This window comes from Solea solea, chromosome 12 (genome assembly GCF_958295425.1).
Source record: "Solea solea chromosome 12, fSolSol10.1, whole genome shotgun sequence".
Lineage (NCBI taxonomy): Eukaryota > Metazoa > Chordata > Actinopteri > Pleuronectiformes > Soleidae > Solea > Solea solea.
Window position 1 is genome coordinate 25,018,971 of NC_081145.1, and position 25,579 is coordinate 25,044,549.

Genomic DNA, 25,579 nt, shown 5'->3' on the forward strand with positions numbered 1-25,579 from the left:
TGTAGCGTGAATTTCTCTGTGGTGTGAATTTCTCTGTGAGATGAATAAAGTATCTATCTATCTATCTATCTATCTATCTATCTATCTATCTAGTAGGTTCACATACAACAAAATTTAAAACCCAAGACTTGATGTAGCTCCATGTTTTGCTCGTGGTGAAAACAGAAGTTGCTGCAGCGCCACCTCTGGTGAGGAGGGGAATACGTTCTTCAAGTAGCGGACTACTAGGTGTGAAAACGAACTGAATGTGAACAATCGCGTTAACAAGGTGTGTTATAGAGTCCAACTTTGAGAAATTCGATTTAGTCCGACTAACATGTGTCTGTATTTTCTAAAAAGTCCAGTTTTAGTCAGGCTGACACATCAATTCAGTTTGTTTTCTGCTGTCATGTAAACATACTTTAAATGTTTAATTTGTGACTGTCCAGAAACAGATGCTAGTTTCCATCTGATCGTGACCTGCCAGCTGAAGTGATACAGTGCATGCCTCTGACTAAGCAGTACGTCTCAGTGGGGAATAGTTTTGACGCATGCTGCTGTGCCTTGTAAAGACAAGCACATTTAGTCATCACTGCTTTCCAAGTCATGGGGCTTTAATGTCTCACAGGAAAAATGTAGCAGTTTCTTCATGTCGATTTAGTCCTGACGGGCATGTCTGTTGTAATCAATCAGGTAGATTCTAAAGACTTTTCCATTAGTTTCATTATCATTAGCACACAGCAGCCGGCCCATCCCCCACTCACCAAGCAACAGACCACTCCACTGAGCAGTGTTGAATCTAACCGTCTGACAGGCTTTACCCACAGTCTGATAAATAACTGTGAAGTGCTCTTAGCGGTACTGTTTGCAACAGGCGACTGACAGAGTTCAATCAATGTATCTCCCCCGAAAACAGAGAGAGGCTAATGAGATTTTCCCTCATTGTGCTTCTGTCATTTTACAGCACAGACACACTGAGCCTGTCAAATCAATTCTGAAACATGATGCCTCTCTCTGCCACTACTTCTCATCTTTGTCTGCTTATATGTTCAAATACTTCTTCCTTTTTTTGAAAGTAGAAAAATAGGCTTGAACACGTCGACAAGCCGTCATTGACAAAGAAGTTCAGCCCGAGACATCCTGAGAAAGACGATAGATTCCCTATCTATCCAATAATTTGAGGATATTGTGTCCGTCTGTTTGTTTGTTTGTTTATCGCGTTCAAAGCTACAACAGTCTGGCTTTAGCCATGTTTCCACCAAGCAATTACCACACAGTTCTATAGCCACACTATGGTTTGGAACACTAAACCCTCAAGTAAAATTAAAGGTGACCCCTGATCTAGCTTCAGTTTCCACCGGGGTTCCATCAGATAAATTTCCAGTGTATAAAAATTGGTGACATGTAAAGGTGAGACTGCAGATTGTGTCAGGGAACTACGATGGCCCTTCATATACCTTTGTTTGCATAGTACGCTTCCACTTTAAAATGTAACGCACACGCTATGGCTGTAACATGACAGGACAAGATGGTGGCCTTGTTAAAGAAAGGCCCTTGTGTACATATAAAAGGATTATTCAAACGACAGGATTATACACTTACACACACATAATTATCAGTGATATATTCAATATCTGACATTAAATTCACCTTCAGTCCTTCAGCTGAGACCTTTAAGTTTGCAACATGGCATTTTGTAGCATATTCTCTTGATTTTCATATTTTATATTGCATATTTAATGTACGTGACGAGAGAAAGTCCGATTCGGGGCGACGAATCGGACTCCGTGAGTGAATCAAGTTTAAAGACCTGGCATCGCTGATTGTCTGACACGCAAGATCTGACTCCACAGCACACAACCCTAATCAGCTGCATCAAAACAATCATTACCTAAGCTCCCACTGTCTCCCCCCTCCCCCTTTACTCTTCCTCCCTCTCCACTTAAGACCGAGGGCGAGACTCCAGACACCACCACACACACACACACACACGCCGAAACAAAGCGTTGTGAAAGCAACAACATCATGTTTTCAGAACATGTGAGCATTATGTTGTCAGCAATGTTTTTATATGCCTTCGCCCTCTGCACAGCTCTGCATGAGTTTTACAGCTTGGCAGTTTGGGTCTATTGAGCTTTTATGTAAACTGAGAACTGCTGCGCACTCACAAACCACACATGGCTCGACACTGAGTGTTTGTAAGTACTGTTGTACCTAATATTGTTACACACTAATGACTGCAGTTGATAGCATCTATTTCGGAGTTACATTACTCATCATAATTTGGCTATTTATAAAAAAAATAGCTTCATATACAGTACAGTACAGTGCCACCTTTCTGAGAAGCCTTATACAGTAGCAGCCGTACAGAAGTACAGAAAACAACCCGGCTGTGACGACCTGCAGACAAATTAAATCAAATTACACACATTTTCTCTTGCAACAGGTCTGCATTTGTAAACCAATGCATTTAATGGTACATTTACAAACACAATTTCATCAAATCACGACACGAAAATCTCACATGCCCACATCTTGAGTCAACACAAAAACTATAAACAATAGGTTCTTAACGGCGACACACCTATCTCCACTGTGTTTATACTGGCTCTTAAATGGTGTAAAGGTTATAAACCTAAGCCATTGGCTGTAACATGAGTGCTCTCCTCCCATAGGTTGCAAGGTTAGACACACACCGTGGATAGGCTGCCTCTGAATGGTGTCAGGAGGAAGCCATCTGCTCCTGTTTATGGTTCATTAACCCCGCAACCCTGGGATAACCAGGCTGCACCCACAGCGACAGGTATAAAAAGCCTGCTCTCACAAACTGAGATTACGATCAGATAGAAAAAAGGAAAAAAAACATAAATGGCCAAATCTTGCCTCGACTTGTACTTGTCACAAGAGCTGGAAAGTACTTACCTTCCCAAACGTCCATACGCGTACTGTGAATCCGCCAGCAGTAATGTGATCTCACCCTTCTGCATGGATATGGCACACTCCTCCAGGGCCTACAGGTGTCAAAGTCGCAACGTGTTAATTAAAAGAGCCTGCAGCTTTTTCATATCAATACACAAAATCCTGTGTGTTCCACATTGTTATTGCCCCTTAAAGCTGCTGCCAGGGAGACAAATGTCAAACCACTCACTGTCAGATGGGTTTGCACAATGTTGATAAAGTTTGTCAAATCTAAACACATTTCTGCGTGTGGGTCTTAGTGGGAACACAACACGCAGGTGAGTATTTCCTCTTTTTCTGCTTCGTTCTTGGCAGCAGTGCAAATTCTAAACGCTGATACGTGCGTTCGTCTTCCGGCCATTAGCACGGTCGTTAGCCATGAATGGTTATAAAAGAAACTTTTTACAACTTGGTTCAGCAATCACTAGATTTTATCAGCACCTTAGATGTTCCCTCACCACTGAGATTGATTAAGCGACTGCCTTGACACTGTGCATGTTATCTGGATGGATTGTCCCGGAATATTATATACACATTTGGTTTATTTGGAACCACATAACTACCAAAATGTAATCATCCACCATGACCTTGTTTTGTTGATGGTAGTCTACTAACATTTTAATAGTCTGAATGTATTAATAATACAAAACTTTTTTGAAGGACTCACCTGGTTTACATCTCTGTCGCCGATAACAAAGACAAGCTTACAGTCCTTCTCCACCACAGTTCGGTCCTCCAGTATGGATTGCATCTTCATGGTGACCTCCTGGCCCCAGGTGGGGCGCACGGCGTGCGGGGCCACAGCCTTCAGCACCTTCTTCCTCAAGAGTCGGTCCTCTGCGTTAGGAAGGAGGAGAAGGTCATGCAGGAGACGGAGCGGGGTCAAGATGTTGGTGATCAGAAACATTCACAAGCACAACAAGTTTGATTTCAGTCACATTTTCTTTCGTGAAATGAAATTAAAAGCAATTAAAGCACTAGTCTGTCGTTGATGTGTCCCCACCTGTGATGTCCTGCCAGTCTTCTGCCATGAACAGCTCCTCAAAGGTCGAGGAAGTCCACTCTTCCATGGCATAATCTGGAAAGAGACCCTCTGCTGAGCTGTCCCTCTCTGACACCTCGTCGTCTTGTGATGGGTCTTGAAATCGTACCATCTTCCAGCTGTTTGTCTTTTTCAGTTTCCTCCTCTCCTCCTCGCATTCTGTTTCACCACCTTCTCGTGCAGGATCAGAGACACTTTTTATCTCAGTGCTCACAGTCTCCTCTTGGCTCCGTAGCTCGTTGCCTTCTTCTGAGGGCCCACAGGGCAGCTCAGTGGGACCGTCCTTGTCAACAGACTCAGAGACGGCTTGCCTTACCTCGGACTCTGTGGCCTCCATTGCAGGGTCTTCATGCTTTTCACAACGTGGCTCCGTCTCCATTTCACTGCAGAGAGCGATGGACACCATCTATGAAAGAGCTAATCCTCCTTGTCGAGCCAATCTTCCACTACGTGTACGATTGTACTTCTGTTGTCGACCGATTTCTACCTCCTACACTCTGTAAAAATTAAAAAATATTACCGTGGAGCAATATTCACAAAAATCCATGCTGCGGTCCTTTAAATCCCACTCAGAATACATCCCTAAATCCCGGTTTCCTTCACAGTTTTATAGCCGTGTCCCACTTGCAGCTCTGTAGTTTGCAGAGCTGCAAGTCGATCTGCACTTTGACCTTCTCTGTCTCCCGCTTGCGTCCGTCTTAGTCTACATAGTCCAAACGATACGACAGTGACGCGATAAATTATCAATGCAGAGAAACGGTGAAGCACAGTGCAGCAGCACTCTCAGCCAACAGGCTTGTGCAGAGGTAATCTGCAGGATTAGAAGAGAAAAACCTAATCTGTCAGAACGCCTGTAAGCTTCTTAATGACTTCACCACTGCGTCCAATAACGCTGTTTCCATGAATGCAATCTAGCAGGAAGATCTCGGGAGATACAAGCACTAACTTACTTTGCTCTGAACTACAATGGGGGATTCTTATATTTTCACTTTTTAAGAACAACACCTGAAGAGTGCACGCTGTAAAACCAAAACGGGATTACAGATTACACAGTGTATGCTGCATTGATGGTGTAAACGTCTCGGGGAATTGGATTTTACATGATCTTCTTACTTAATTCTGGGATATTTTGGATAGGAATGGGTGCAGGTTAAACATTTACACTTTTGTAACCTGCCGGCCACTTTATTAGATACATCTCAGCACTTTATTATCCATGCCATCACATGGCAGTAGCTAAAACCGTTTAGGCGTGTGGGTGTGGTCAAGACCACCTCCCTGAAGTTCAAACAGAGCATCAGAATGGGGGAGAAATGTGATTTATGTGAATTTGACATAGTTGTTGGTTTTATAGTTCAAGGCTCACTAGGGTTCACAGAGAAGGGTCCAAAAAATGGAAAATATCCAATAAGCAGCTGTTCTCTGGGCACAAATGCTTTTTGCGGATGCTAGAGGTCAGAGGGGAATCACCACATGAGTGACAAAAAAGGTAAAAGTAACTCAAATATCCACTCATAACAACCAAGGTAAGCATTTAGGGAGGTCTTCAAACATTGAAACCCTAAATTAGGTGCCCCTTGTACCTAATAAATTGGCCCCACATATATAGGATATTCTTAAAGCTGAGGGTTTTCTTTTGGCTCCAAACCATCTGTGTTGGAGTCAGCAAAGGTGATCTACAGTATAATCCTCAGCAATATCAGGGAGCATATTTTATTTCATTTCACATTTAATGCACCAATACTCATGGCGGCACTCATCATATTTCCATTTCAGTGCAAACATTGACATTCTCCTTGTAAACAAACACTCCCTTATTGGCCGTGCGGATGTGATCTTTAATTCACTCTCAAAGCATGTGTTCCATCTGGATTAAATTAATCCAGATCCGTGTTTGCCTTTTTTTTTTAAAAAAACAAATCATAGAGTAAACACTTTAAATTTAAGTTGTTTTGACTTGATGGTATTACTTTTTCTGCACAACTACATATCACACTTTCAGAGAAGAGTATGAGGCTTCACTCGACAGATAATTTCAGATTAGAACGCATGATGATGTGAAGCACAGTATGGTACGTTCCTAAAATCATCAAATAGGATTAAATTTGAAATTACACCACTCGACAGTGTGGAAACTAGCCTGAACCAGCTCAGCCAGATAACGTAAAAGGCCACTCAAACGTATATTAAATGTCAAACTAATCAGTTCATTAAATAAGAAGATAATCAGTGTATTAATTACACAGAATAATAACATTACATTTTGAAAAATGTATGATTTCTTCTTTAATTTGAGTACTGTTAGTTAAATTAATCCAGATACTTACTCAACAATCACTTGTGGATAAAAGCAGGTATTCATGGGACGTGATTACATTTTCTACACCCAGAGTTGCACATTTGAATAATGCCATCTACTTCTGTTCACGACTGTCTGCTGCCGTATGTTTAAACATCCTCGTCTGTCAGCTTGAAAACCACAGCGTGTGTAAGGGCGCATTTTCTAAAATGCAGTTGGAAGAGGGAGACTTATTTTGGATTTAACGCAGGGTGAAAAAATAGATCAGAGACCAGATAAATACAGCCTGGAAACTCTGGGGACCCGAGTGGCCAAAGAGGGTGACCTGAAAAGCTCAAGTCAAAGTGCGTGTGCATGTGTTTATATTTTTGTGAGGTCCAAAAAAACCCATAAAAAATGATGTTTGAGAGGCCCCAGAACGTTGAAGGGCTCTTACAGGGTAAAGACCTGGTTTTATGGATAAGGTAAGGGTTAGGAACTTAGTTGTGATGGTTAAGGTTATGGTAAGGGGCAAAGGAATGATGTGTCCCCACTTTGTGTTTATGTACTTTATTTTTGTTACCTCTTAAGGACCCTTTTCAGCACTGACATTGTCAGGACCAGTAGTCCTCATGGAGACTAAAGCCTGGTCCTGGTGAGGCAGAACCTCATTTCTGAGGAACTGGTTAATTTAAGAGATAAGATTTGGACTGCGGTAGTTGTTATGGTTAAGGTAAGGGTAAGGAGATCAGGGGTCATGTTGATGATATGTCCTCACTAAAATATAAAAACAAGTTTGTGTTTCTGTGTATGTACTTGTATTTGTTACCTCTTAAGGACCTTTTCCAGCACTGATCATGTCAGGACCAGTAGTCCTCAAGGAGACCAAAACCTTGTCCTTGTGAGTTCTGAGGAAGTGGTCGAGTTAAGAAGTTGAGGTTAGGAGCTAGGGAATGGGTCCCCAGTAAAAAATAAAAATATAAAAACAAGTTTGTGTGTTTGTATTTGTGACCTCTTTCATACCTCATCAGGACCAGTAGTCTTCAAAGAGAACCTGGTTTTAGTGAGGCAGGACCTCATTTCTAAGGAACTGGTTAAGTTAAGAGATAAGACTCTCAAGATCTCAAGTTTGTGTTTATGTGTGTGCACTTGTATTTGTTACCTCTTGAGGACCTTTAAGGACTACCTTTTCAGGACAAAGTAGTCCTTAGTTGTGATGGTAAGGACTAGGGAACGTGTCCTCACTAAAATACAAAAACAATTTTTGTGTGTGTGTGTACTTTGTTACCTAATGACCGTTTCTTCTCAGGACCAGTAGCCCTAATTGAGACCAAAACCTGGTCCTAGTGAGGCAGAAACTCCTTTCTGAGGAACTGGTTATGTTAAGAAATAAGATTTTTATTCTCTGTGGGTTATGTCTACAATATGTCCCCGCTAAAATATAAAAACAAGTTTGTATTTATGTGTGTGTACTTGTATTTGAGACCCGGGATAATGCTATATTTAGTCTGTCCTAAAGGAATGGAAGTCAATGCAGTGTCCTCAGAAGAATAGCTGTGCCAATCTGTGTGTGTGAGTGTGTGTTATCCCCGCCCCCCCCTCTCGCTCTCTCGCTCTCTCTCTGTCTCTCTCTCTCTGTGACGTCTCAGGCTGAATGTCACCAGTGGGGCTCAGTTGTAGAAATGGCAGCGCTCACACAGGAGCATCGGTATGGGCTCTCCTGTGGCCAAATCAACAAAAACGCTCCGAACCAAACTCTGTACCACGTCAAACTGACTGACACCGCCATCCGGACCCTGGAAGCCCACCAGAACCTGAAGGTACGAGAAATGACTCAACTTTGGAGCGTTGGTGTGTGTGTGTGTGTGTGTGTGTATTCATTTTCTCTCCGTATCCACTGTCTTTAACTCCGGAGACTGGAAACACAGTTGCCTCTTCTTCCTCTTCTTCTTCTTATTGTTGGAATAACGAAGTAAAGTTGTGATACTTTGATGTGGACGGATTATGTCTCGCGCACAGACGCTCTGGTCGCAGCACGTAGGCTGCGCTGGTTTATTCTGGCTCTGTTACAATAGAAGGCAGCGCAAGCTTGATTTATTGTCCACTTGGATTCACTGCCATTAACCAGAGAGAGTGTGGATGCATTAAATGACACATTAAGCAAAATAATATTATACATCTTTTTTATTTTGGAGCTGAGAAGGAGAAGGATTTTTTTTATGTCTGTGTTAAAGTTCCCATATGACAGTGGTTTGTGATGATGTTGGCTTTGGAAAGCATGTTGTTGTTGTTGTTGTTGTTGTTGTTTCTTTGTATTTACATACAGCTATTATTTCGATTATACGCGTCAGTGGTGGAAATGTTGTGAAATAAGTGGTTGTTGTTTTTATTTCTGCTCGGGGGAAAAAAATGAGCACAAAAGCAAGTGTAATTGTGCTCCTGTGGATCAGGAGACTGTTTTTTATCATTTGCTTTTATGGTCCATTAGATTACACTGGAATCATTAAATCTACCCTCGCTTGTTCTCTCTATCCCAGAGAAACGCATGATAAGACAGTTAGTCTCGCAGCAGCAGCAGCAGCAGCCTCATTTGCTTTGCTTTTCGTGAGCCGTCAAAACAAATAAGTGTATTTGCGCGTGCGTCACGTTTCCAGACCATAATACAGTAAGAGTTAAAAAATGTGTATCCATACAGTTTTGTATAAAGTGCCTTTAGGGGGATACTTGAGTAAAAGTACAAGTATCTTTACCAGAAAATGACTTTTAGTAGAAGTTTTTTTAAAATAATATTACTATTATAATATATAATATTATAAATTATTATAACTAATTTATATGACATTTACTGCACTTAAGTATCAAAAGTGATGTACTGTAAAGGATTGAGCCATGGTGGCTCAGTGGTGGCGTGCTGTATAGTCTGAAATCTGTATGCGCACAAAATAGAATGAAAACAAATGTGTCTTTAAAAGAGATTTTAAAGAGAACAGGAAGAGGAGAAGCCTGCCTGACAGTTAAGGGCAACTTATTCCAGAGCTTGGGAGCTCTGTAGTGTAAAGCAAAGCTCTTTACTACCATACTTACCATAATACCAACTCTTCTTCTGATTTTAACGAGTAACAAAGATAGCTAGAGGAAATGTAGTGAAGTAAAAGGTAAAAGTTACTAGAAATATAAATAACAAAGTAAAGTACAGATACTGTAGATGAGTTTTGCACTTAAGTGGAGTAACAAAGTATTTGTACTGTGTTACATTACAACACTGTATACATGTGTGAACGTCTGTGGAGACTGTAGTTGGCCCGCAGGGCTCAGCAAGTTGCTGCTCAGCCCTTGTGTATAATTGTTTGTTGCCCTTTACACGCCTGGAAGCCCGCCCAGCTCCAGAGCTCATTGGTCTGTGAAGAGAGAGTAAACTTCAGAGCTCACATGGCCTGACAGCTCCCTTCACGGCCACAGCAAGAAAAGTTTCCCTGTAAAAGAGTCTCACTGTGGTGTGAGATTTCATCCTGCAAGGAGTCTTAAACCTGCACAGAGTCTCTATTAAAAACGATCATGGCTTTGTGTTGTCGGCGAGTGCAGAGAGACTTTTCATCCACATTACTCGGTTATTGTGTAAAAACACATAAATTCAGCTCTGGGTGGTGCGCCTGCCGTCCACATAACCGCAGTGTTTTTGGAATCGGGGATAGTTTAAGAATGCCGCTGGCCCAGTTTGTGTTTGAACACTGCGTTTTAGTCTGGACCAGAAAAAAAAAAACTTTAAAAAAAATAAGTGCCAGTTCTCCCCTTTATCCATATGAGGCGTGTACTGTACGTCTGTCAGTATTACAAAACATTATGCACATTTTCTGTCAAAAGTAGAGCTGCAACTTGTTTGGTCCATAAAATGTCATAAAATGTTGATTGGTGTCTCTCAAGCCTCGATATGATGTCTTATTTTGTCTTAATAGGTTTTAGTGATTTCTCTGTTATATGTAGCAAGGAAATCAGAAAATATTCACATTTAAGAAGTTGTAAAATCAGAAAGGTTGTTTTAATTATTATAAAAAAACTGAATAAACGACTATCAAAATAGTTGACGATTCATTTAGTAATCAATAATCATTGCCGCCCTAAATAAAAGATACCAGAAGATGTTCACAATATCTATTTATTTAAATATTTGGTCTGTAAAAAAACAACTTAAAACTAGACATTTTCACATGATGTACACATAGATTATCCTTAACATTTCCAACAGTGAATTAAGCACACAATTAAATCATATTTGGCATTATTATGCTGTTCCCCCAGGACACAAATGTGGCAAAAAGTATAGAAAGAAACAAAGTATTAGCAACTCGTGTAAAGTGCCAGTACGCAAAAAAAGATCTCAAAATAGTAAAGTGTGAGAAAATAATGACTCTTTCACTTTCTGGCCAAGACTAAACTATCAACTAGGGGTGTGAATCACAGGATACCTCACAATACAATACACGATACATGGTTCACGATACCATGGATATCACGTCACAACGATTCTGTCACAATCAACGTATTGCGGTACATCACGGTATCTGTCTAACTGAAGAAAACAAAATGTTATCGTGAAAAGTTAGTGCAGGATAAAAGTGTATCTTTCTCCGCCATAATCCCTCTGTAAACTCCCTCTTCTTCAGCCAGGTAACTTCCGCCCACCCGGCACATTTTGATAATGGTATTGCACGAGGAAGAACGATGATATGTCACCAAATCGATATTTTGAAACTAAGGCCTTGTTTTTACGGAAACAGAACTTTCCCTTTAAAGTTTCCCAAAATGACTGTAGTATATATGCCAGGCCTGTATGTGGCACTGTAACGGTTACATGGCATGTGTTTCTGTGGCGCTAGTATGAATGCAGACTGTTTTTATCCAAAAACATTCCCTTCAAATGAACGTTTCACTGCATGTGTGGATTTCTGATTCTTAAACAAATCATCATATGCATTAAAAATCCAAAATGGTGAAAAAACACCAGCAAAAGTGATTCTCAAATCCCCAAAATGTCATTCTAATGTAATGAGTATATCGTCAATTATTAATTGACATTGAGAAATGTTCTCTTACAGTTTTTCACCCTTCTATCAAGGGAGTCTTACAAATTAAAATTAGCAGCACACAAATTGACCAGTTATTTCAGCTCGAGTAAATACTGTGAATTTATTCTCACATTATAACTAATCATAGAAAATAATTTTGTTTCTCTGAAACAATTTTTACATGCTAATCTCAAACCCTCTCATGATCCAGGTTTTATTGAGCCCTACAGCTGTGTTTGAAAAAACCCTCACAAACATACAGCACTATATGACATCATGTAATATTTATTATTCCATTCAATATTAAATGTGCAAAATCAGAGCAACGCTCCTCGATAGGGGAGATATTTTCCCCCAAACCATTAATAATAAATTAAGAGTGCTATCAGTCACAGGCACAGCTAATCACAGATCATACTCTCTCCCTAGTAACCAGGTATCATGCCAACACTTTATTAAGGATTTTCAAGACAGGACCAGGTTCACTGTGGTTCTTAAGACGAGTGCAGTCTTTCCACTGGGATCCGCTTTAGCTTTTATTTGGGCCCATGGACGAGGTCAAAGACACAAGAACTTGACCTGTGTGGTCTTTAACAATAAAGAGAAATATGATAGTACTTATTCATCGTGGTGTTTTGGCCTTTCATGAGGAAACTTATAATGTTAATATGATCTCTTGTAATGTTTGACTTTCCCATTTGATTATCACTCTTTCTGAATCAATGACAGGTTCCTTCTTTTCTCTCCGTCTCTCTTTCCTCAGGCATCGCTATCGAGTCAGCCAGCGATTTGCTTCAAGGGGAGCCAGGGGGTAAGATGTTTTGCATGCTCTTCCCTTAATGCCTCAGAAATTGAATGCTCTAATTGGGTCTGATTTGCTGTGGAGCGCACTTGTGACAGTCTCCCCCTGCACGTCTCTATTTGACTCTCGAGTCGCGAGGAGGAGGAGGAGGTCGACCTTCCAAATGTCAGGATGAGTTTAGTGTTTTCAGACATGGTGGAGTTGCTGTGCACATACAGCGGCCAAACTGAAAAACAAAGTCACACACTTGACTTTTTTGTTTAGACTACCTTTTAGTTTTGGATGCTTTCCTCGTGGCATCGCTTCAAAATGCTTCAAAATGTCACAACATTTAGTTCAAGCCACAGCGGCATTCATGTTTTTGGACTCCTGTGTTAAGGTCTGGACTCTGTGGTGGACAATCCATGGGCGAAAATTACACCTTATGTTCCCTGAACTGCTCTTTCACAATTTGAGCCCATGAATACTGGCAGTGGGCCACACGAAAGGGGTAGTGGCTAGTACTGTTGCCTCACAGTAAGAAGGTCACTGGTTTGAATCATGGTTTGACCATGGTTTGGCCTTTCTGTGTGGAGGTTGCATGTTCTCCTCTTGCCGGGTCTCTACGAGTAACTCCAGCTTCCATAGTCCATTCAGAGGTTTATTGGACACTTTCAATTGACCGTAGGTGTGAGTGTGAATGGTTGTTTTTGGCCCCTGAGATGGACTGGGGGACCTATCAAGGTTGTACCCCATCTTTTGCCTTATGTCAGCTGTGGTTGGCCCCAGCAGACCCGGCAATGCTAATGTGGAGGATAAAGTGGTAGACGTTGAGTGAGTGAGTGAATCCTGGCATTGTCATTTTGGACTAAAGACCTCATTCCGTATATTTTGGTAGTCACTTGTTCTCAGCACATGACATTTGCTGAACCTAGACCTGACCAACTAAAGCAATCCCAGACCATAATACTGTCTGGACACTGAACATGGCATCATTTCAAGAAAAGGCTTCATACGCACGAAAATCCCCAAAATGACGATAAACTATTATCTACTGATATCAGTACAATTCAGTCATTTTAGACCATTTATGAACTATTATTTAACTATGAAGCTGTTAACAACACGTCTACTATCACAGAAAAATGATTGATACCATTTTTAATAAAGATTGACTGATAGACACTTGGATATTATCCAGAATTTTAAACGTATGTATGTATATTATAACATGGAGCTGACAGGAGAAGCTCCTGTAGCGTGTTCCAAGCACCTTTTGTTGACACACATTTGTACAATTTCGGGGAAAACATTGGAATTTTAGTGAACGTGACTGATGCCAAACAAAAACCGGGAAAAAAAACCAGGGATCCCTGTGCCTGAGCCCAGATCCTGAGGGGAAGGTGTCACGGATTTTGCTTAGTTAATATTAGGTCTTGTCAAATATCCTGGATTGCATAGTTTATACAGAAAGCAGGTACATGGTCTACAAAAACCCACAGGGACATTCCTGTGGAGCGGACGTAAAGAAAGACGCCAGTGTCGAGGCCAGATTAGCCCAACCCTGCCTGCCATTGCTACTGCTACTACACGTTTACCACACAATCCGGGCCCCGTCTAAAACGAGCTGTTCTAATCCCTGCAGGAGCCGACTAAATTGACGAAAAGGACTGTACACAAATGTTGGCACTGTGTGCTCACACGAGCCCTAAGACACGGTACTCTATACCCTCAGGCTGCTAGCCAGGTTACTGGGTCAGGCTCGCAACTGGGAAAGCTTTGTTCAGGGAGGGGGAGGAGGAGACAGGGGAACTGGCAAACCCCAGGGAGCCCTCATGTCTATCTACGCCTGTTGTCTCTGTGCATGAAAGATTTAAAAGACAGTTTTCATACCGGAGGTGCAGGGTTTTTCGTGTTTTTTTTTTTTTTAATCCAGGAAAATTTGAAAAAAAATATGTCCAAAGCAGAAATAATCTATATGTTGTCATGAAACATCTGTGAGGCGGATTAACCTGCTTATGAAGTGATGGTAAGTGAGTGCAATTTAAGTGTGCTTTAATCATCGAATGGGATTGGGTGATAATATCTCAGCCGGCACATTACATATTCAAATTGCTTTGCAGAATTCAAACATGGGCTCCCTCCCCCCGCCGACAAGAGTCCCAGAGCTGGACGATTGGGCATTAATGAGGTAGCTGCAACCACTGGTGGTGGGGGAAGCCAGATTAAGCCGTTAGTGGGGGGAGGATGTTGGTGAACATGGCAGTCTGGCATATAACAGACGAGAGGATAACCAGTATCTGTGTCTCTAGGTCGGAGGGTTACAGCATCACAGGCGTGGATGCGGTTCCCCTATTTTTCTTTATTCGCTGAAACAAGTGCTTGCCCGGAGCTCATCCCTTCCCCAAAACGCAGCACACGGTTCAAGAGGTCATGTGAGGAAGGTCCCGTGTCCGTTGACAGTTGCCAGCTGTAGAGCTGCGACTGCACAAGCTGCGACTGCCTCTCTGTGATCTCTCTTCTCGCTGTGGGTTTTTTTAGTCACATCGCATGTAAAGAGGGCACTTCAAGGGCCACGGAAACCAGAGGAATTCTTCAAATCACTGTCCTGGCACGGCTCCAGGGCTCAGCGGTATCGGGGGCCAGGGCTCCTATCGAGAAATAGCACACTGAGGTTTTTGGGCCTCTCTCCCTGACCCTGCGGCATTTAGTGCTACAATTGTATTGTCTGCCAGTATGCCAGTTATAATTGTGCACAGACACTGAGAAACCAGCGTTCAAAGCAGCTCTGTGATGTACACAGTCAAAATTCCAACTATTTCTACTAAAGATTTTACTCTTTTTATTTGGTAAAAACAGGAGGATGAGGAGCTGAATAAATAAAACGAGTGGTGATGCAATGATAAAGAAAGAAAAGCAGGAGAGAGAAGTATTTTCTTGTAAAAACTCAAAGCTGAGCAGACATTTTCATACTTTATTCATTTGAAATCCCCAGAGGAGATAACGACCAGTCATTCCCAGGAATCACAGGAAATCTGTTGTGGTCCCTCAAGATATTGGCAGATATTTGTGTGCATAGGTTGTAATTAAGCTGCCGAAAATTAAATTGAAACATACAAAACTCTAGGAAATTGCTAATTCATCTGTTCAACATAGTATGTTTTTCCAGAAATGGCAGGGAAACTAGTCATTGACTTTGACATTATGCCCATATTTGGCACGATTTATATTGGGAATTGCAATAGTTAACACTAATACTGACATTAGAATGAAATTTTGTGGATGTAAACATCACATTTTTCTTGGTGATTTTCCACTGTGTTGCATTTTAACACGTGATGATTTGTTAAAAAGTCAGAAATCCATACATGCAGTGAAACTTTCCTTTGAAGACAGTCCATAGTAGCGCCACATAAACACGTCATGTAACCATTACAGTGCCACATACAGGCCTGGCATATATACTACAGCATAGCCTTGTTTAACACGTGAGTCTCTAAAAGGAAAAGTCCTGGAATGGCCTGGAATTTCACATCTTAGTGCCGACCTATTCATATGGGGGGGGGGCGCAGCCTGTGGTCCCACCAGAAACACTGAGAAGCAATATATTTTACTGTCCCTCAGAGATTCATTCATTCATTCTGTCATTCCTACTGTAGAACTGATGAATGCATGCAGCACTCTGCATAGCCTGATAGGTTTAAAAGCATTGATCGTTCTTCTTTTGTATTGTTTTACATGCACTTTGAGATGGGTCAAATAGGACAAACACATTTATATTATATAACCTTTTTTTTTTTTCTTTTTTTTTTACAGCTAATATTGTGCAAAACATTAAACATTAAAACATTATTGCTACTCTCTCAGATTCTGTTCAGGTATAGTTCTTTTATTCTATGTACCAGTGTCAGATTCAAAGGGGGAAGGGGGAAAAAATGACTAAACATTACTTCTTTTTCAATATGTGCTGGTTTAAAATGATCATTTCATGGTTTGAAAATGTGGCTCAGGTGTGTGTGTGTTTAAACAGCTCTGTGACAAAGTGCTTCATTTCCTACCTCTCTGCCTTTTGGCATGATCTATAATAAGTTATCAAGAAAGGAACCCTGGCGTGGTCTTTTATTTATTGCATGGTTCAACATTTCTCGTATCACAAACACAGTCATTGTGTTATTGTCGTAGTAAATCTGGACGTTAGCTTTGAACGCTGTATGTTTTGCTGCGTCAGGTGTGAAATCGGCTCCCGTTCCTTTCTCAGTCCATAAATGTTAAACTGCAGTTTCCAGTGTAATTGTTTTTTTTGTGTGTTTTTTTGTTTATGATACTTGTCTTTTATGTGCGCAGCTGTCACATAAAGGCAGCGACAGCAGCACTGGGACGAGGGGAGTGTAGTGTGCTTCTCTTTGAGACATGCTCATGACGACTGTGTGTGAATGCTCAGCTTCCTTTCAGCTCCCTCTCCCCCCGGCTCTTGATTATTGTGCCATTTCACCCCGTGTCTTGGCTGAGAGGCATCAGGGCCTCTACCCCACACAAGGCTGCTCTAACTGTACACAACCCCCCACCTACACCACCACCACCACCACTTTCACCTCCCGCTCACACACTATAAATAAGTCTTTTGCTCCGTGGATGTGTGTCTGTGCATGCACACATCATTTTCTTCCCCCTTTCTTTTCTTTTTTTTTCTGGAAGCTAATTAGAATAACAATATCAGGAATGCGGTTGGAGAGCTGTCCTCTCCCAGTGGCACAGCAGCGAGAGGGAGCGTTGTCCCACGTGTTTCTGAAAGGGCACACGCCACTCCATTCATCCAGATGTGTTAAGCAAGGCAAAGTCTGTGTGTTCAGCGCTCGGCCGAGGCCCACTGTGTTTACGCAGAGGCGCTCGGGCCTTTCGGATTTTTTTTTTAAGATCATACGGTGTATTTTCGGGAGAAGCCTCATGGGATCCCTATGGTTTCAGACGAATCTTTAGTTAGCTCCTCTGTCATTATTGTGTTTTTCAGCTTCACACAGGGGATCTTGAAGGATGCCATGGCGACCGTGGGAGCTTTTTACGAGTATTTTATGGTCACAGGAGTGCTGTAAAAGATCAGACGTCAATGGCACAAAATTGGGGCGGGCAGAGTGACGTGAAAATGTGAATTTTCTAGTCGCAGTCAAGCATATTTACCAAGTTGTGCACTCTTGTTGTAGTTGTCATTTATTATAGCTCGATAATAATCCCATATCCCCAGTGATGTTATTAGATAATTAAGCCTTCTGATCAAACCAAACAGTTTACCCTTCGTCAAATAACCCACAATGCTGATTAAGCTCATCTCAATATAGCGGCGTTGTAGAGACAGGTGTCAATCTTTTTGTTGCCTGGCAACCATACCTTACGTGCTACACAGCGTGTTAAGCAGACAGGTTGGAGTATGGACTAAAAACACACAAAAAAAGTGTCTACGAAAAGTTTCAGAAGTGAATTCAACCTTCTGGAAACAACAGCAGTTTTGACAGGACCCTTATTGCCCCTGCGCTACTGCTGTATACACACAAATGCTCCCTCAATCAGGTCACCAAAGGTTTACAAACTGCAGCTTTAAAGTAAGGAACACTGACCTTGAAATTGCATCTAATAAATCTTTACATGAGAAACAACTGTTGATTCACTCTGGACAGAGTTCATACTAACATTTGCCTCGGTGTCGGCTCTGAGGGAAACTCTGAGGAGCTGTTATCGCAAACAGTTTCTTCTCTTGGACTTAAAAATGCAGAACAACAGGATATGAACAACGTAGACAGTACTGGCAGTGTTCGTGTGTGTGTGTGTGTGTGTGTGTGTGAGGAGCCTTTAAAGACTGAGCCCCAGAGCATTAAACCCACAGCAAAGACAGAGCTACTGTTTAACCTCAAGACATGGTGATTTGCCATGGTTATGTAATCCTTATTAGAATAGAGTTCGAAGATGCACTCTGGATAAAAAAGGACATTATTTTCGTTACTCTATTTTAACAACAGCTGTCTTTATGTTTCCCCCTGCGATGAATCCCAATGTATCAGGATGTTTTGAGATTTAACAAGCATGATGGCAGATTTGGAAAGTCTATATTTACCGAACGACCGCGTTTGTTTTCATCAACGACGCAGCCAATACTGCACATATGCAATATATGTATATAAAAAAACACCTAATCAATAGTTCCCGTCCTTTTTTTCCTCGAACAACAAATGTGCTTATGCAACCTCATTTTGTACGTCTCATCTGAGTGGGGCTGCAATGGATTTTCCTCCTCTCTCTCCAGGTTTGCCTCCAAGATAATCAGGCTCGGACATATTTTCCAACACACAATCTGTGAATTGTTAAAGGATTACAGAATGCGTGCTTGCATGGAGAGAAACGTCCAGTAGTGGGGAACAGCGTGCAGCGTTCCAAGTGGTTTTTGGGGGTTGCCACAGTGAAACGGAGAGGTATCAACAAAAACCTATTCCTGGCGTTGGTGCATCTGAGGGCCGACAACAAGGGCCAAGTACAGCAAAGTACAAAGGGAACTTCCAAACACTGACACCATCAATTGCAAATTATGAAATTAAAAAAAAAAAAAGAACAATAGGGAGCATCCTTACAGCAAAACACAGTCTGAGACAATCTAAGTGCGAAGGAGCACAGCAGCCTACCACAAAGTTAAATAAGGAAAATGTGTGTTTTTTTTGTTTTTTTAAATGGTCCAGAGTTAAACATAATTCAGAACACCCTATTTTACATTAAATGATACTAAAAACATTTATTGTTTAAAATATGTCACACTCTGTTTAGTCAAGCTAAGGTCATAGTCCGACTAAGACAGGCAATGCGGAGGAGAAAATTGTATTTATTGCGCTGTATTTCTCTATTAGCTACTGTATTGAATCAGTTTCCTGTTGAACTTTACATCACAGAAAACCAACAGTGAACTTGTGGTTGTTGTGTTGTCACATGAAAGACGCAGTTAATACGTCGCCTCTTTCCAATTCTGGGTCAAAGACCGGGGAGGAAATTCTGGTTCATACACAGAACTATGTATCGCATTACCCAGGTATGTTAGTCCGACTAAGACTAGTTCGATTTTAGTCGGACTAACGTGTTTCTCTGACATTAAGAAAACCAAATTATTATCTTAGTCTGACTAGAATCAGACTTTGAATGCATGTAAACACACTGACAGCGACTGATAATCTAAGACAACAATTGATGCAACATTTTAAAAACGTTAATTGAAAAAAAAAAATACAAAACAGAAGCACAAGAGACAGCAAGAGGAGATGTATTTACAATGGTCGTCTTTTAGTCCCCGTCCCTCTGTGTATAAAGAGGAAGGCACTTACAGGAAAGAGGGGTGGGGTGTTTGGGGTGAAAGGAATGAGTGTTTGTTAAGGTTGACAGATTAGCCACAGCTTCTTGGGGGAAAAGGACTGATTCTGCTTGGCATAAGAGGCAGTACCTTGGGGGATCCTCCACAGTTGCCCATCCCCATATCCCCACACTTACTCCTGTCAGTCCCCACCCCCCATCTTTTCCCATTCCTGTCTTTACCAACCCCCCTCAATGAATAGAACCTCGAGCACAGGAACTACCACACACACACACACATCCAGGCTCACGCTGAAAGCATGATTTAAACCATGAGAGGTGATGTCACGTGCTTTGTTTTTAACAAATGAGTCACAGTGGAATCGTGGCTCAGAGTGTGCAAAGCGGTAGGACAAAGAGTGGGACAAATGGACCTGACCCTTGCGCTCCCTTCTACTTCCAACCACTTGACAGCATCCGACACTGTACTTGTAGAATCTGTTATGTCAAGTATCAAATCTGCCCTAATACATTGACCTAAATAAATGAGTGAATCAGGAACAATTACACTTGCTCTCATCAGGATCCTCCTACCCCCTCTTCTCTCCTGAGTTGCACATTCCTACAGGAAGACTATTTAGGACAATCCCTCATCTACTGGCTCCACTGGGAGCCACAGCTGACCGCCCCCCTGCCCCCTCCCCTTTAATACACACACACCCAAACCCCCATTCCTTGCTTTACCCCCCAACAACACACAGCCACACGTCCCTGCTGTTCATGAATAATCCAGGCAGACCGACAGGCCACTGCACTCAGCTTTGTGGGGGAAGAAGCAAGAACAAAAGACGGGCGGCTCGTAGAGCAGCTATGGCTGAGTAGGCTAAGATGAGAAGACAATGGTAACTAGTGTCTGTAGAGACAGGGCCAGGAGGCAAAGACTTCAGAGTAAATCACATATCCAGGCGCCTGCGTCCATAGCAGTGCTGCCATGCCAAATACCAGAGCTGGGAACCCTGCCTTCTCGCCTTCATCTGCAGCGCAAAGACAGAAAGAGTTGGAGAGAAACTATCCCCTCAGCGTTCCCAACATCTGCTGGGAAAGCTGGAAAAAAAGAAGCCAACAGGATCAAGGAACAAATAGATTTCTTTTGTAAAGAATTTCTTCCTTCCTCACTAAATAACAGGGCAAAGAACAGTATTTAACCTCATCAGGGATGAACACTTTAAACACGCTTAGGGAAATCATGCAGGAACATCACAAATAGTGCCCGTTGTAGTCGTTCAAATGCCGAGTGCCCTGCTGAGATGTTCTGTTCCAGTCCAGTTCACACCTTACAACAGCTTGAAAGTATTTGACATCTCCCAAACACAGGAGGCCTGGCTGGGAGTAGCAGATGTGGCTGGGCCAAGGCCACAGAGGCAGTTATTCCATCAGCCTGTGGGCTCCATGGGGGGGCCGCACTGACAAGGTGCTAAGGATCGCTGTTCTGATGCCATTTGGTCGCTCTGACTCACTGTGTTTCCATGCACTGTGAAGTCACGCTACAGTTTTGCGTGTGTCTTTTGGTGTCTTTGTACCATCCGTTGACTTCAAGATTCTTTGAGCTAGTCGTCAGTCTGAAGGGCCTGTACACACCAGAATGAGTTTAGGAGAATCCACAAAGCTTTGTGTCATATCGGCTTCTTATCCACATGGTACTGGCATTTTGGGAGCCATAAAATGCTTTTGGGAAAATGGGCCTGTGGTAATTTCCGTGGTAGCGCCACATACAGGCCTTATATTACAACGTTTAGAGTTGTATTGAGGGGTTTTGTGTGTATGAAGGAATGTCTCGGAAACACTGTTGTGGTTTTTTTGGAACAAAAAGAAAAAGATCGTAAAGGGAAAGTTCTGTTTCTGTGTGGATAAGACAATAAAGATGCCCTGGTTCTGGATATCACCATTTTTTTCTCTCTGTTGTCGTCCGTGTAGCAGCTTATTCTGTTACTTCTTGCGTTAAAGCTTGATAGTGGTACCTCAGTGGTACAGTGGAGTTGTCTTTCAACTCAAAGGTTCTGGGTTTGATTCCTGGCTCCACTAGTCTACATGCCAATGTGTCCTTGGGCAAGAGACTTAACCCCATGTTGCTGCTGACAGCTGTGCCGGCGGTGTGTGAATGGATACGAGTGGTCATCAAGACTAGGAAAGCACTATATAAATACAGACCATTTACCATTGTATATACCATTTAATGGGAAACGCACAGAGCATCTAGACCTGTCTGACACCAGTCTAACGTATACATGCAATAGTTATTTAGACTCATAAACTCGTTAGTCTGACTTTAAGAAATTTGATTTTGTACATATTCAGTCAGTCACATGTTTTCGCACATTTTAAAAGTTTGATTTTCATTGAACTAACACAATAATTCGTGGCACGCCAGCTCTCCTCTCACTGCTGTGCATTTATGAAGCTTATCAATTTCATTACGGTAATGGCAACAGTACACTGTAATAATTATAATAATACCACATTAAGCCTCTGTCTTATTAGTCATCACAGGAAATAATGGACACAGTCATAATTAAAAAAAATCTACAGAGCATAAGGAACTTAATGAATTCTGCCCCTCGTGCAAATTTAATAGTTATCCGCGTATGAATTGGAAATTTAAATTACACACCATAAAACACTAAAGTTACTGATATAAGTTTTGTGAGAATTCATCAGAAGTAGTTAAGTTATTCATCAAATGAGTTAGTCTATTCTGCACCACAAAACCAGGAAATGATTAATACTGCATGGATATTAATTGTAATGTACACACTAATATTGATACCTTGAAGATATATAATGTCACTTCCTGCATGTGACCTCTTTAGATTGTTAAGCTTCCTCTGCCTAAAAAAAAAATGACTAAACAGCAAAACACAATACTCGCATCAGGAGCCTCAGGGGGATCAGACCAAAGCTCCATATGTAGATGACCATGACTCAGCATTTCCATGTAAATCTACACTCACTTGATTGACAGCAGTTTCCGGATCTTTGTCCTGTTAGCACACATTGAGTCACAAACTAAACACAGTTAATTTGGGACCAAATTGGCTGCGATGGTGACTCACTGTTTTAAATCAATCTAGTCACCTGGAGTAAAACTGACTGTTCTGGCTGTTCAGTTTGTTCGTTTCAGTTCGTTCTTGGCTGTCTGCAATAAATGTCACTGAATGAGCATGTAATGTGATCTTGGATGTTTCCTGAAGTGGTGAAGATACAAAGTGATGGCATTGTCAGTCGGTGACTTGATAAGCAAGAGTGAGACAAGATTCTCCAACGGAAGTAAAAAGAAAAAATGATGTAATTTAGAAACAGATTGTAACTCAACGTCCCAATGCTTCACTTATGTTTGCACATTTTACATAAATATGGTTTTGCCACGTTTATCATAACAGAAAGACATGATGAGCAAACCTTTGCCTTTGCCTTATTCATTTGACCAGTGTATATCATAAGTTACTGTTAAATTAACATGCTGACTTGACTGCTCTGTTGTATTGACTTCTACCCATCAATGCTCTGTTCTGTAACACTGGACTAGTGGCTGAGTTATAAAACGACTATGTTTGCATGGATATTTAATCAAATTCTTTATGAAAATATTATAGTAATTAGTAGGGGTGGGAACCACAGGGTACATGGTCCACGATACCAATAATATCATGATACAGCGATTCTGTGATAATCGACAGATTGCAAGACAATCATATAGCGATACATCACGATATCTGTCAGACTGAAGAAAACAATTGCAGGGTGTCTCACAACATTAACGTAGCTTTCTCCACCATTATCCCGCTGTAAACTTCCTCTTCTTCAGCCAGGTAACTTCCACCCAAGTTATCCTCATTCATTTGAACAGCACCGCCGTGAGGAGACATGAAGTAGTAACACCTGGCGGGGGAAACTGGCAAGAACTGTTTACTTTATAGCACCTTAATTTGTTCATTAAAATAACGATATTTGCTCTGGCGTATCAGTTAGCATATTGCATGAGGCAGGACGACGATATATCAGCAAATCGATATATTGACCCACCCCTAGTAATAAGAGAAATGTTGGTTTTGCTAGCTACTTTGAGCCAGGTTAGTTTTTCCTCCCTTGTTTTTATTCTTTGTGGTAAGTTAAATTAATACTTCACCGATTTGCATTTAGCTTTGTATTACTACAATAGGGGTAGTATTTCTGAAAAATTGTGCTTCCCAACCTCAGTTTGAAATATCCATTCTTTTCTTTGTTATGTGCCCACCAGTGACACTTGGTCCTGTTAGCATAACTGTTAGCAAAGATGGCGGACACTGTTTACAAAAAAAGAAATGAAGATATTTCTCCACTCAGGGGAAACTGAGGCTGGGAAGCACAATTTTTCAAAAATACTACACCTAGTCTAGTAATATAAAGCTAAATGCATATCAGTGAAGTATTCCTTTAAGCTTATCTACCTCACTAACTAGCTACAGCTTGTGCAACACTTGGGGGTCTGTGTGTGTTGTGATCCCAAGTTTAGACGGTTGGGAGTCAGGAACTGTGAGTTAATGGGTTAAATGACATATGGTTATAAAGCTGGAGAGGGAAGCTGTGAATAAAACGGGGGCAACCTCTGAAAAGTCTGACCTGAGTGACATCGATTAGAATGTGAATGTGAAGTGTGCATGGTGGCATGGATCGGGGTGACAGGCACAAATAATGCATGGCCAGAGGGGGCTTGTAGTGCTGCCATGGACAGAAGCAGGAGACGTGGTGGCGCTATTGCAATGCTAATGTTTAAATGAGCACTCTCATTGTATTGCATAGTCATTCTCCTTTAGTTGAGCACTTTAATTTAAGAAACAAATCCAAACGCGCTTCCTCAGCACGTCGCTTTTGGGTGACTGGTTTCTTATAATTTTGGTCAAAGTGGCGTCTGCTCAAAAATAAAGTAATAGGTCTTGAGGGCACGGCTCGCCTCTTGTCCGTGCTCACGCTGATGCTTTTTTGATTGATCGCTCCTAATTAGCGTAAAAAAAACCAACCCGGAGCAGACATATGCATGACTCCGCTTTACCACTCCATGTGAACGGTCAGACATAAATAGGGCAGAATTAATGGTCAGCTGTGTTCCTCAAGTATCCATGGCCTTGTGTGCTGCTTTGTGCTTTATGTTGACACGGATGGGCTTGTGCACATGAAGAAAAGCTGGAGGCTGACGGGGGGAGGGTGAACGGCATGCGTTGGGGTTTAGGAGAGGAGGAGGGGGTTTTGGGGAGTTGTTCATTGGCCCCATGCTGCAAAAAAAAACTGCTTATGGCTTTGCTGCATGACTGGGCATTTGTGACAGCTATAGCCCTGCCTGCCACATCGGCCCGCAGCACAGCACTCTCAGCCGGTCGATTTATAATCAATCACTTATGACCGATAACTAAAGAGACAGCTTCAGCTCCATCTCACTGACGTTTGGCTTCTTCAGACCTGTGCTTAAACACGCTTTGGCCTGAGGTGGTGACACAAGCCTGCTATAAAAAGAGGACAAAAAAAGAGCTGTTGCAGGATTCTCACATCAAGTGTTACTCATCATTAAGCACATACTCATGCTCATGACGGATAGGGGATAATAATTGGGGTTCGGGAAAATCTAGGACATTCTGGTGACAAAATTTAACTCCATTTTCAGTCTGAAACACAGCTGCGGGCAGTGAAAAGGACAGCAGCTAACAAATGGCTTTTAAAGGCACACATTACCTGATAGTGATTTTCAATGTTGAACTGTCCTTTTAGTGGAAGTAGGTTTTTGGGTCATTTTACGTAACAGGTTTCTGGCCGATGTAGACTTCACCTTGTTGTCTTGTTTGTTGCTACAGAGACACGGACAGTCTTTGACAGAAGAGGTTCTCATAAAAGTGATTAAAAACTAACCAAAACAAACAGCAATTCAACATTGTTCAACATTAGTTTCTATAAAAGTTGCTGATATAGATTTTTTTTGTTTCACTTTCAGGTGAGAGTAAAATCCAATTATTACATAAAGGTCCAGTTTGAAAGAATTTGCAACAAGGGATTGTTAATCCCTCCCATTGCTAAACCCTGTCAATAAACTACGGTGGCCTTTGCATGCCAAACATAATGCTGCACAATGATGTTCT

At 41.7% G+C, this 25,579-nt stretch overlaps 2 protein-coding genes across 3 annotated transcripts in view; one reads left to right on the forward strand and one right to left on the reverse strand.

The window, feature by feature from the left end:
- Window positions 1-25,579, reverse strand: part of LOC131470196 (peroxisomal membrane protein 11A-like) — a 73,155-nt gene that overhangs the window by 24,783 nt on the left and 22,793 nt on the right. For both annotated transcript variants that reach the window (XM_058645854.1, XM_058645853.1), the window contains exons 2-4: window positions 3,941-4,476; window positions 3,605-3,774; window positions 2,902-2,990 (exon numbers count right to left, since the gene is read on the reverse strand). In XM_058645854.1, the coding sequence (XP_058501837.1) occupies window positions 2,902-2,990; window positions 3,605-3,774; window positions 3,941-4,385 (704 nt within the window). In that variant the 5' untranslated portion in view covers window positions 4,386-4,476. The remainder of the gene's footprint in view (window positions 1-2,901; window positions 2,991-3,604; window positions 3,775-3,940; window positions 4,477-25,579) is intronic.
- LOC131470194 (RNA polymerase II elongation factor ELL) overlaps window positions 7,914-25,579 on the forward strand; it is a 33,070-nt gene continuing 15,404 nt past the window's right edge. Inside the window, exons 1-2 of the mRNA XM_058645851.1 lie at window positions 7,914-8,077; window positions 12,084-12,131. Of these exons, the coding sequence (XP_058501834.1) occupies window positions 7,940-8,077; window positions 12,084-12,131 (186 nt within the window). The 5' untranslated portion in view covers window positions 7,914-7,939. The remainder of the gene's footprint in view (window positions 8,078-12,083; window positions 12,132-25,579) is intronic.